Below are 12,284 nucleotides of genomic sequence, written 5' to 3' on the forward strand. Positions count from 1 at the left end.
TTTACAGTCTCCAAAGCATGTTTACAACATAAAAATTAAAAGGATATATAAGACAATATAAAGTGACATTAAACATAAGAAATACCATTTTTTTCAAAATTAATTATTATTGAATACCAGTGAACGAATTATTTAAGGAACACCTGTGAACGAAGTTCCCGATTATGAAATTCTTGTTATGTTATTAATATATACTTTTTTTTTCTCCTTTATATAAAAAACATCATGCCTATCTATGTAGCAGGCCAGTAATAGTCCGTTTCAGAAAAACATCGCAAAGCAGTCGACGCAGTATAGAAAATAAATTCCATTTATAGAATGTTCACAGACATTATTTTAATGTGTTGCAATTAAGTATAACTGTTGTTAATTACGCAAGAAGCTTATTATATTTGCCGATAGTCCAACTAATTAGACTTGTCAAAGAGACACCGAGATAATTTTGGACGGGCGCTGTCTTTTTTCCGTTTGACAGTAAAAAAAAAAAGTCTGTAAAATGGGTCAAACCGTTCACGCCAAATTAATTAGGCTACGTGTTGACCACACACAATAAAGTTATTTGGCATGAAATGAAATATCATTTCTATATTCATGGCTGAACGGCGATTCCAAGCATTTTTGGAAATGCTAATACTTGTTTTTATACGACTATAGCGTGTCATCATACATGTATGATGAACGTAGCCATTATTAAAAAGAAGATGAAATATAGTCGTGTTTGACCACTATACATTTAGTATTGGTTGACCTAAATGTGCTCTTTGTCAAACAAGCGCTGTAAGCAGCAAATTAAGCGTCTACTGAATGAAGTACTCTTGTTCCAGATTTTAGTTATGTAAGTAGAATTTTCATGTATAGATAGCTCTGTGATGTAAGTGAAGTTACTTGTCATACTGTATTCATCAAGGATAATTAAGGATAGATATATGTAGGTATTATTTAGAATTTTCTCTTGATTTCTGTGAGCATTTGTTTTATGTTGCGCCAGGGCTTTTATTATCAGTCACCATCGTTTTACTCGGTACTTAACTCATCAACCCACTCACAAATTACCTAATCAACCACTCACAAATCATTTAATTGACCATCCCACTCACAAATCCTTTAACTCACCATCCCACTCACAAATCATTTAACTCATCAACCCATTAACAAATCATCTAACTCACCATCCCACTCACAAATTACCTAACTCACCATCCCACTCACAAATCATTTAACTCATCAACCCATTCACAAATCATTTAACTCATCAACCCATTCACAAATCATTTAACTCACCATCCCACTTACAAATAACCTAAATTCATCAATCCACTCACAAATCATTTAATTCACTATCCCATTCACAAATCATTTAACTCACCATCCCACTCACAAATCACCTAACTCATCAATCCACTCACAAATCATTTAACTAATGGTCCCATTCACAAATCATTTAAGTCACCATCCCATTCACAAATCATTTAACTCACCATCCCACTCACAAATCACCTAAACTCATCATCCCATTGACAAATCACCTAACTATCAATCCACTCACAAATCATTTAACTCACCATCCCCCTCACAAATTACCTAATATCATCATCCCATTCACAAATCATTTAACTTACCATCCCACTCACAAGTTACCTAAACTCACCGTCCCACTAACAAATCACCTAACTCATCAATCCACTCACAAATCATTTAACCCACCATCCCCCTCACAAATCACCTAAATTCATCAATCCACTCACAAACACCTAACTCATCAACCCACTCACAAACACAAATTCAGATTCACTCTAAACAAACCAGCAAACTCACCATCCCACTCACAAATCATCAAACTCACCATCCCACTCAGTCACAAATGATCAAACTCAACATCCCACTCATAAACCATTAAACTCAACATTCCACTCCCCAATCATCAAACTCACCATCCCACTCACAAATCATCAAACTCACCATCCCACTCACAAACACAAATTCAGATTCACTCTAAACAAACCAGCAAACTCACCATCCCACTCACAAATCATCAAACTCACCATCCCACTCAGTCACAAATGATCAAACTCAAGATCCCACTCATAAACCATTAAACTCAATATTCCACTCACCAATCATAAAACTCGTCATCCCACTCACAAATGATCAAACTCACCATCCCACTTACAAATGATCAAACTCACCTTCCCACTCACAAATGATCAAACTCACCATCCCACTCACAAATGATCAAACTCACCATCCCACTCACAAATGATCAAACTCACCATCCCACTCACAAATGATCAAACTCATCATCCCACTCACAAATGATCAAACTCTCCATCCCACTCACAAATGATCAAAACTCACCATCCCCACTCATAAACGCATTAAACGTATCAACAAGCAATCAAATTCCCATCTTCACTTACCAATCATTAGACTCAATAACCCCCACCCACTAACACACCTAAGAACTTGCTCAACTTAGTTAACACTCCACCATCTAATGATCTTCATCTGCATGCCCCACACATTCACATTAAATTTTCACATTATTCCATTTACTTAACATTCATTGTACCATCACACTTGAATCAATCTTGTTCTTTCACACCCATTTCTCACTCATTCAATATAAAATATAGTCCCTATGAAACAAACAGTTGCTTGTGTTTTTAAATGCTTCACAACTGTAGTATTCTTATGTAAGTGTCTTCAGAAGTTCTAATTGGGTCAAACCTGATATAATTGTGTAATAAAATGTAGTAGCCTGAAATCACTGGCTAGTGGCCTATATTTGTAATCAGATAAAAGGTTGTTAATAGTTCACTGAGTTGTTTATATTTTGTCAACCTGACTATAGGAAATATTCATCTGTCTCAGAATGAGGTACAGTAATATTTACTGGGTCTATGGTTTATCAACACAGGTTATAAATCATTGTTTTACTGGTTTTTTACCATTCATTTGTCTTATTTTAGTGGTATATTTTTTCTGAGTTTACAAATGTTCTTTCAGGCAAAAGTTTCACATACATGCTCTTTTATTTTGAACTGTTATGTAATGTTAATATGATTTCAACATGCAAGCAAATTGTGAATTGAAATTCAAGAATTTACTACAAAATGTACAAACAAATGATAAACTACTTTTGTTTCCCACTTTCTATACAATGCTGTGGACATGGCATTTTTACAAATCCATTCCTGTTGTTTTTTCTTTTTTCAGGACAATTTTGTCAAGACTACCTAACCTGTTGTTTGTAATTCAGTCTGTGTTGAGACATTCAGCCTGCAGCAGGTCTGTTTTTTATGGGCTTTATGGGTGATAGACCTTCAACTATGCCTACACCACAAGATGCCTTGCCCAGGTATGAAATTCTTACCCTGATAAATATAATTTTCTTTTCTTTAATTTCATTTGATACATTCAGGAAATGTTTCATTTATTATAAATAACTTGCCTGTGTTCTTTAAAGATCCTGTATGTTGTAATTAAGGTTGTTGCCACTCTTAAGTAAAATTTTATTTATGTATATTATATACTTATTCTTCTCAAACAATTTTTCAAACATTGAAGAATATGTAAAAATATGTACTGCAAATATTTTTCCACATTATATGTAATCATTAAAATATATGCTTTTCATCTCTTATTGAAAAAAAATAGACTTTATAGAAAATAAATTTCTAAATACCTCCTTTTATTCACATAAAATGTTAATTCGGTAATATCTTTACAAATAATGCTTTTTGGACCTTACAATATTTGTATATCTTCATTTGAGCATATATTTATTGAATAAAAAAAAAACATAAAAAAAAATTGTGTTACAGGATCTTTAACAAAGATAGCACTAAAAGCCCTTTGAGTCTTTCACAACATTGTTACTTTATCACATGTTACTCAAAATTTGAATGTTTAGATTTATGACACAAAATACGTCATGTGCTGTTAAATTACTGAACTAATTATGTTGAGTTACAAGTGTGGCATTAAATTCATGTAATTATATATATTTATTCACAAGTTAATGATATGTCTTTTATAAATTAATTTATTTATTAACAAATTTAATGTAAATGTTTTATTTTTTTCAGGACGTGATGAGAGAATAAAAGTCTCACCAAAACATGCTGTCAATGGAAACCCCACAGTGCCACCATTTCCAGATCAGATGCAAATGGCTATGTTTGGTACATTTTTTAAAAACATTTTGTGTTAATCAAATGATATTGTTAATTGCACTTCTTGTAACTGTTGTTTTTTGTACTTTAAGTAACTTTTTGAACACACAATTTCCTCCTGCTTATTAGTTGTTTTTTTGCTTTATTTAATTGCCTTGTTTAACTTTCAAGGTATTTACATACATGTATTAAATAATGACCTTGACAGTTTATAGAGGCCATAGTGCTATAAACAGTTGTAGAAAAGTTCTTTATATTGGAATTTCATAAAGCTTTTCTAAGTACAATACAAGATGTCCAGATTTTCAAAATGACAAGGTGAAACTTCAGAAAATTAAAATATGCAAGTGACAAGATATTCTTCTTATGACATGAAAATAAAAGAAAAGTGATGAAACTTTTTGGACCAAATCAGATGATATTATAGAAGGTAATTTTGTTTTTGAAAGTATTTATATATTTTTACTGTTACTTTGTTTCAGGGATGGGTTGTTTCTGGGGAGCGGAGAGAAAGTTCTGGAAGCAGGCAGGGGTTTATTCTACACAGGTAAGGAATATATTTTGAAATTTGAATCAACCAATCAGGAACTGTTCTATGATAATGATCTAATATACAGTGTAACTTCTGAAAGCCGAACACCTGTGGGATTTGCTAAAAAGTTTGGATAGTGGAAGTTTCCTGAATTCAGAAGTTTGGAATTACTCGAACAAGTAGAAACAATAAAACATTAAGACATGATGAAAAGTATATGAAGCTGAATTTGTTCTTATAAAATTACAGATTTTGGGGATTCTTAAAAAGTTTATTTAATTCTATTATCACCTATAACTGACTTAGTTGATAAATATCATAATGTTAATGATTACAATTTATCCATAAGGATGTACATGTATATTGTACATGTATTAAGGTTTATGCATGTCAAATTTATTTATTGTAGAAAAAAACCATACATTTATAAAACTTGCTACCTTTCTGGAATTGAATTTGATATCTTTCACAGAACCTCAGTTGAGTTTCTTTAAACAAAACATACCTGACTTAATTTTGTAATTTTCATACTATTAAGTGCTTTAAGTTGTATCAGGGTTTTTGATAATATTTGCATGTCAGAATTATAAAAACATGATTTATTTAGTTTCCTATTGATAATACTTTATGAATAAAATAGATTAAGAATTAAAAAGATAGTTACTGTTAAAGCAGCATGCCCTCCAGATTCATGCTAATTTTCTTGAAATTTTGGAAAATTTATTTTAATGTAAAACATTGTTAATTTAAGTAAATTAAATGTAATTTTACACCTTGCAAAGGACACATACAATTTATGTTAATTACCAAAAAGAGGTCAATATATGGGGGGGGGGGGGTACAACGTTAGTAACACAGTGGAAATATGGTTATGAGTATTTCAAAAATCAATTATTTTATTATTTGAATCATGAATCTTTTTTTACTTACTTGAAATCTAAGTACATTTTTCTCAAGTTTGATTTTCATGAAATATTTTGGCTCATATGGAGGCATGCAGCTTTAAACTTATTTAATTATCCATATTTGTGAAGAGGGCTTTTACTGAAAAAAAAGAGCAATATTTAATGTGAAATGATTTCTTGAATTAATGATATGACACCCAATGGGGGAAGTGCTATGAAGTCATTGACAGTAAATAAAATTAGCTGCTATCTAATTAAGATGGTTTTGAGTTAGCTTTTTTGTCTACTGTCAGGTTGGATATTCAGCCGGTTATACTAAGAATCCTACATACAGGGAGGTGTGTACAGGGAATACCGGACATAATGAGGTGGTCAGAGTCGTGTTTGATCCAAAAAATGTTTCATATGATGAAATTCTAAAGGTAGAGTATAGAGTTTGCTACAGTAGGATGTTTAAAATGTGTATTTTATGCTCAGTTGTAAAGATTTGGATTGTGTTAACATAGAACATTGAATAGATTATACAGTGAAAATCGTGTGAATTAGAGAAAATTATTTTCTATTGGTCAAAGAAAGTACCCAATGTGCTTTTTCTGCATAAAGTTTTCATGATCAAGCTGTTTAGAGTACGTAGTAATTAGGCATTCAGCTTTGAATAAATGACTTAACATAACCAACTAAAAAACTTTAAAAAATTGGCAATTAATTCAACTGACATATCGTATGATACATGATAAAATAAGGTTCAGTATGCGAAACATTTTGTCAGAGATGTGTTATAAAAATTAACCTACATTCACACTTGTGGATGATTTCAATATTTCATGTAAATTTATTATTTTATTGTAAATTATATTTATCTGTACAGATAACTCACCGGTTTTACACTTAACACAACTTTAATGTATATGTATATCAATATTAACGTAATACTGTGCGTTATAGGTATTCTGGGAAAATCATGACCCCACAACACCGAATCGTCAAGGAAACGACCAAGGAACACAATATCGGTCAGGAATTTATTTTTACTCCGACGAACAACAAGACGCTGCGGAAGCCTCTAAAGAAGCATATGAAAAACTGATAATATTAAAAGGTTACGGCAAAATTGTGACAGAAATAATTCCAGCATCTGAGTTTTACTATGCAGAAGATTATCACCAGCAATATTTACATAAAAATCCCGACGGTTATTGTGGATTAGGAGGTACGGGAGTGAGCTGTCCAATTGGTCTCGGGAAGAAGGACGGAAAAAAGAAGCCAAACAGCGAATTGTGATATTATAATAATATACAAAAAGTGCTTTCAATTTCAATATTATTTAAAGATGATTCATATTTATTTGATCACTCTCAGGTGACATGACTAAATATCTGGGTCTTACATTTTATAATGTGTGTTTAGCTCATCAGTACTCGGAGATGATTGTTTGTGATGTCATTGTGTCCGTAGATCTTCTTACTAGAAACTACAATGCCTTAAATTAACATTTTTGCCAAATAGCATCCCCATGTGGTCCTCTACAAAAGTTACATGCTTTGATAACTTAGCTTGTATAGACTTGCATTGTCAATTAGATTATATTAACTTATATAAAGAACTCACGCCTTCTTGAGTGGAACTGCAATGTCCAGAATTTCGATGTTTGGCATGCAGGATCATGTTGTGGCCCTGGTCCATTGGTCAGATATCATAGTTATATAAATCATGTCTTTGGGGTTAGAATCTTTCTCCTAGATCAGTTGTTACTTAAGAGTATATGGTCTTATATAGGAAAATGCATTAAAGTCTTTATGTTGAAAACTGCAATGACCAGAGTTTAGAAATTCAGCTTGTAGCATAATTTTGTGTACCTCTACGAAAGTTACCTTAAATCATGCCAATTTGTTAAAAAAAGATTCCACCTTAGGGGTTATTTTGTTTACATTGACTTTTGTAGTTAGCATGGCTGAAAAAATCTTAATATGAAAATACCATGCCCAGAGCCTAGATTTTTTAGCATGTAGCATCATTTACAAATGTACATGGCTTGTGGTTCTATGTAAATCATGCTCTTGAGATGTAAGATTTTGGCCCCGGCCATGGGATCGTCTTGGGTTGTTTAGACTTATGTAAGTTTTCTTGTGTTAAAACCATTTAGCATGTAACATTTACTAGGAAACACCTAAAAATGTTTTATAAAGTATGCAGCTTGGGTAAAAATTGTCAGATCTAATGTGACATTACTTCACCATTGAAGAATTGTAACCTTTTCTAGCAATGTATCCCAGGTTAGCAATCAGGGGCCATAATTGTCCTCTTGTTATTTTATATTATTTCAAGGTGTTTTTCATAGATCTTGCTGAAATATAATTTTTCATATAACATTAATGTAGTTATAAATTATGAAATGTGAATTTGTGTTTAACACCAGGGATTTAGGGACTATTAGCCAGCACAAAGTTCAAACACAGTATCTCTATCTCCAAACCTGGTTTATTAAAGTCCTGTTTTTAAACATTCAACAAATATGTTATTTAGATTAGCTAAACGTTTATAAGTTCTTGGTGCTACAATGAAAGTAAATTTTATAAACTGAACACATTTATTTAATTAGTCTTCTCCTGTTATGTTTTATTTGATGAAGAAAGTAATTATCAAATATAATCAATCATTTTTAGCTTGACTTTTTTGAAGAATATTGGAGCTATCCTACCCACCTTGACTTTAGAGTAACTTTATGCATGTCTTTGAGATATTGATATCAGGTCACTGTGAAAGTCCATAACTCTGACATAGATTTTGACAAAATTATGTCTCTCCATAAACTTTAAAAAAAATCCTGGTTAAAGTTTTGCATACAACATCAGTTTTCAAAATTACAGAAGGGCATTGTTTTGAAACTTAAGTCATGTTTTCAGAATTATTATTGAAGATTTTTTTCAAAGATCCAGAACGCTAGCATTGTTTTTAAATGAAATATTGCCTTTTGTGAACTTACTAAATTTTAGGTCAATATCCAAGACTCAAAGGCGTGTCATGTATTATTATTATTTAGGTTCTTGTTTAACTTTCAAGCACTGAGAATAGTAGAATATGCTGTCTTTGTGTTACCTCTTGTTTATTACCTCAGTTTATACAATCAATTTAACATAATTATTTACATGGATGTGTGTTAACACCACTTTCGTTCTATGTGTTATAACAATAAATAGACTTTATAGGTAATACATGATAATAAATGTAAACACTTAAGAACTAAGGAAACAAAATCGTATTTTAAAATATTTAAAATCATGTATCTGAAGTTACTTAAGTATTTCTGTACATGACAAGTTCTAAATAAGTTCTGAATGACAGAAAGCAAATTATTGTCACCTTAGTGGAGTACTGGGTTAAGTCCTTCTAAATTAAATAAGAGTTAACCAGTTATTGCAATAAGGTGACCATTTGGTAAGCATCATGTGCAATACTAGTAGAGTGTGTCTATATAAACTTATAGCTTCTTACACAATTATGCTAAAATTAATGCTGTATGTACTAATATTTGTAATTAGAATTATTAAAGTCTACAATCAAAATCAAAGATAACTAAAATAAGCATGTTAGATGATCAGGAAGTCATAAAAATGTATTTATTTCTGCTTGTTATAAGTATATGATTTTACTTTTGCTATGAATTTATTAGTATTTCTTGAGTATGTATTGTTATTTCTGTCCTGAAACTGTTAATGAAAAGGAAATAAATGTTATATAACTTATTCATTTTTACACTATTTGTCAAATTTATTTCCTTAGAAAGTAATGTTTTACAGAAAAACCACAGATTTAAGTAGCTGACATAAACTCCCCCTGCCCATTATACTGACAGAGAAAAAACAACAACAATAAACTTGAATCCTTATAACAGAAACCACATAATTAAGTGCCGTCCAGTTTGCGCAATAGGTACATGTAGAGCGTTAGACTGTGAATCAGCGACCTTGGTTCGATTCCTGGTCAGTGCATGTCACTTTCTTTGTGATTGATTATTAAATCCTTTCTTCGGTCATTCATTTGCACTGTGCCTCTGCTATGGCATGTAAAGAAATTAATCATTTCCTTGTGAAAATGAAGGAAACTAGTACAGATAAATTGCTTGACAGCTTGCCTAGGAACAATGCGGTTGCTGAACTGAGCTCTAGAAAATTCAATGTGGCTTCCTGCCGTTTTTCAGAGTGAAAACTACCAACACAACTACCACATTTTAAAAAGTGGATTACTAGATTTAAGAAATGGATTACTAGATGTATGATTTACAAAAGTCCAAAGATTTACTGTTAAATATATTTTGTATTGTCCGGCCATCCATTTGATATTGGCCATCAGAATGAGCCGTAGCTTATCCCTTACCTTGCATGAATTATAACAGTAACTTTGCCATCAGTATAAGGCCAGGCCAGTCTGCACATAAGCCATGCCAGCTTGCACATAAACCAGGCCATCCTACACGTAAGTCAGGCCAGTCTGCAAATAAGCCAGGCCAGCCTGCACATAAGCCAGGCTAGCTTACACATAAGCTAGCCAGCCTACGCATAAGCCAGGCCAGCCTACACAAAAGCGAGGCCAGCATTCACATAAACCAGGCCATCCTACACGTAAGTCAGGCCAGTCTGCACATAAGCCATGCCAGCTTGCACATAAACCAGGCCATCCTACACGTAAGTCAGGCCAGTCTGCACATAAGCCAGGCCAGCTTGCACATAAGCAGGTCAGCCTACACATAAGCAGGTCAGCCTACACATAAGCCAGGCCAGCTTGCACATAAGCTAGGCCAGTCTACACATAAGCCAGGTCAGCCTACACATAAGCCAGGCCAGCCGTGCCCAGAAATGAATTTTAATAATCGGCTGGTGTTATGTCCTCGCTAATTTATTCTCATGCTGGTTTCTTTATTCTCATGCGTTTAAGGTTGTTTTTTTTCTGTCAGCTTGGATATTTTGACATGGTAATGCCAGAATCTACGGTGACACAGAGGTAACATGTGTGTGTGTGTGTGTGCGTGCGTGCGTGCGTGCGTGCGTGTGTGTGTGTGTGTGTGTGTGTGTGTGTGTGTGTGGTTTATTTATCTCTTGCGCACGAGATACTAAGTCGTGCGCACGAGATACTTTAAGTCATGCACAGGACTCAGTAACTTAATTATCTCGTTCGCACCACATAATAACTTAATTATCTGACATAGTATCTAGCGCGTACGAGATAAATAAATCACAAACATGTCACCTCTGTGCCACCGTAAAAATCTACACTTTTTATTTGAGCTGTATGGCCCATCTTAATGCACTTGCGTTTCATGTAATTAAGTGCATAGTTTCTGTTATAAGCGTGCAACTGAAATACTTAAACGAAAGAAAGAGTTCTTATTTACGAACTATGAATATCTTAGTAAACTGAGTTGTCTGTTTATAGATAATGAACTGCATGTTCACCATTCAATGAAGATGTGATCATGTTCTATTTCCTCTTATCAGTAATTTGGCGAAAGTGTCCTTCTGTAATAGGCATCCTAACCTGTTTTGATAGATATATACGGGAAATATTTATGCAAAAGTGTCACAATGGACATAACAAGTCTTTCCAAACTGACCACAATGCCGCGGCCAGAGGAGGCACTACCAGGTAAGGCACGGCCTTTTAGGGTTCTGGTTATATAGAGAAATTGGGCTTGTTGCGTTTTTGATGTTCTAGAACAAAACTTGATAAATATTTACGCGTGTTGCCATTCGTTTTTCTTTTTTTTCCTTGTTGTCTTCTTAGTTTGAACCCTAATTAATACAGGGTGATGTCCAGTATGAGCTTTTATATTTCGAACTACACGTACATTGAAGCCAAACAACGATGCACGTTTTGGGCAATATGAATAAGGCCTCTATCTGTGACAACGTTTACATGAGGTCATGAGATGGGTTATCATGTAATTCTAACTGCAAATTAGCTACTACTTTATCTTATTTTTTTCATCGGTAAAGTTTTTAACAGCAGATAAATAATCCTGCAGAATATTCAGGAGTATTTTGCGTTTTTAAGGAGTGGTAACTGGTGAAATGTTTTTATAATGTATTGTATATTTTTTAAGGTAGGGAAGAAAAGATGGTGGTATCTCCAACACATGTTGTCAATGGCAACCCGACTCTTCCACCATTTCCGGAAAACATGCAAATGGCGATGTTTGGTAAATAATTTTATTAAGTTTTATTTAAACATTATGTGCATGTAATAGACGCTGTCTGTGTGATTTAACTTTTGAATGTGCACTATCATTGTGTTCATGCCCAAGTATTTTTATACTATGTTGCTTTTGTTATAAGAATTAGCAGAAATCTTACTGTACCTCAACTTATTATTATTATTATTAGTATTATTATTATTATTATTATTAGTAGTAGTAGTAGTAGTAGTAGTAGTAGTAGTAGTAGTAGTAGTAGTAGTAGTAGTGGTGGTAGTGGTGGTGGTGGGTGGTGGTGGTGGTGGTGGTGGTGGTTGGTGGTGCTGGTAGTGGTAAATATTATTATTTTATTATTTTGTCCGGTTGTTGTCATGGAATACTGATCACTACATGAATACAACCCCCTTGCTAATTTCTTCTCTTGGTCTTAAGAATAAAAAAATGCGAAGTCACTTATAACTCCCTACCCCTTTTAATATTTAAAA

General features: G+C 33.2%; 1 protein-coding gene across 2 annotated transcripts; it reads left to right on the forward strand.

Moving 5' to 3' along the window:
- Positions 1 to 734: 734 nt before the first annotated feature.
- Positions 735 to 9,355, forward strand: LOC132731038 (peptide methionine sulfoxide reductase MsrA-like). 2 transcript variants are annotated; one of them, XM_060717136.1, is made up of 6 exons: positions 735 to 835; positions 3,217 to 3,354; positions 4,086 to 4,184; positions 4,658 to 4,722; positions 5,906 to 6,034; positions 6,558 to 9,355. In XM_060717136.1, exons 2-6 carry the CDS (start codon positions 3,300 to 3,302, stop codon positions 6,891 to 6,893), a joined length of 684 nt encoding a protein of 227 aa, XP_060573119.1. In that variant the 5' UTR covers positions 735 to 835; positions 3,217 to 3,299; the 3' UTR covers positions 6,894 to 9,355. The 2 variants fall into 2 exon arrangements, with proteins under 2 accessions (XP_060573119.1, XP_060573121.1); XM_060717138.1 differs by having other exon boundaries at positions 811 to 928.
- The last annotated feature ends 2,929 nt before the right edge of the window (positions 9,356 to 12,284 follow it).

The sequence above is a fragment of the Ruditapes philippinarum genome, unplaced genomic scaffold (assembly GCF_026571515.1).
Source record: "Ruditapes philippinarum isolate M1 unplaced genomic scaffold, ASM2657151v2 ctg20053_1_1_1_1, whole genome shotgun sequence".
NCBI classification, from domain to species: domain Eukaryota; kingdom Metazoa; phylum Mollusca; class Bivalvia; order Venerida; family Veneridae; genus Ruditapes; species Ruditapes philippinarum.

Coding starts and splice junctions, on each gene's coding strand:
- LOC132731038 (XM_060717136.1), top strand. CDS start 3,300: ATGGGCTTTATGGGTGATAGACCTTCAACTATGCCTACACCACAAGAT. Junction 3,355..4,085: donor TACACCACAAGATGCCTTGC/CCAGGTATGAAA, acceptor TTTTATTTTTTT/CAGGACGTGATGAGAGAATA. Junction 4,723..5,905: donor CAGGGGTTTATTCTACACAG/GTAAGGAATATA, acceptor GTCTACTGTCAG/GTTGGATATTCAGCCGGTTA.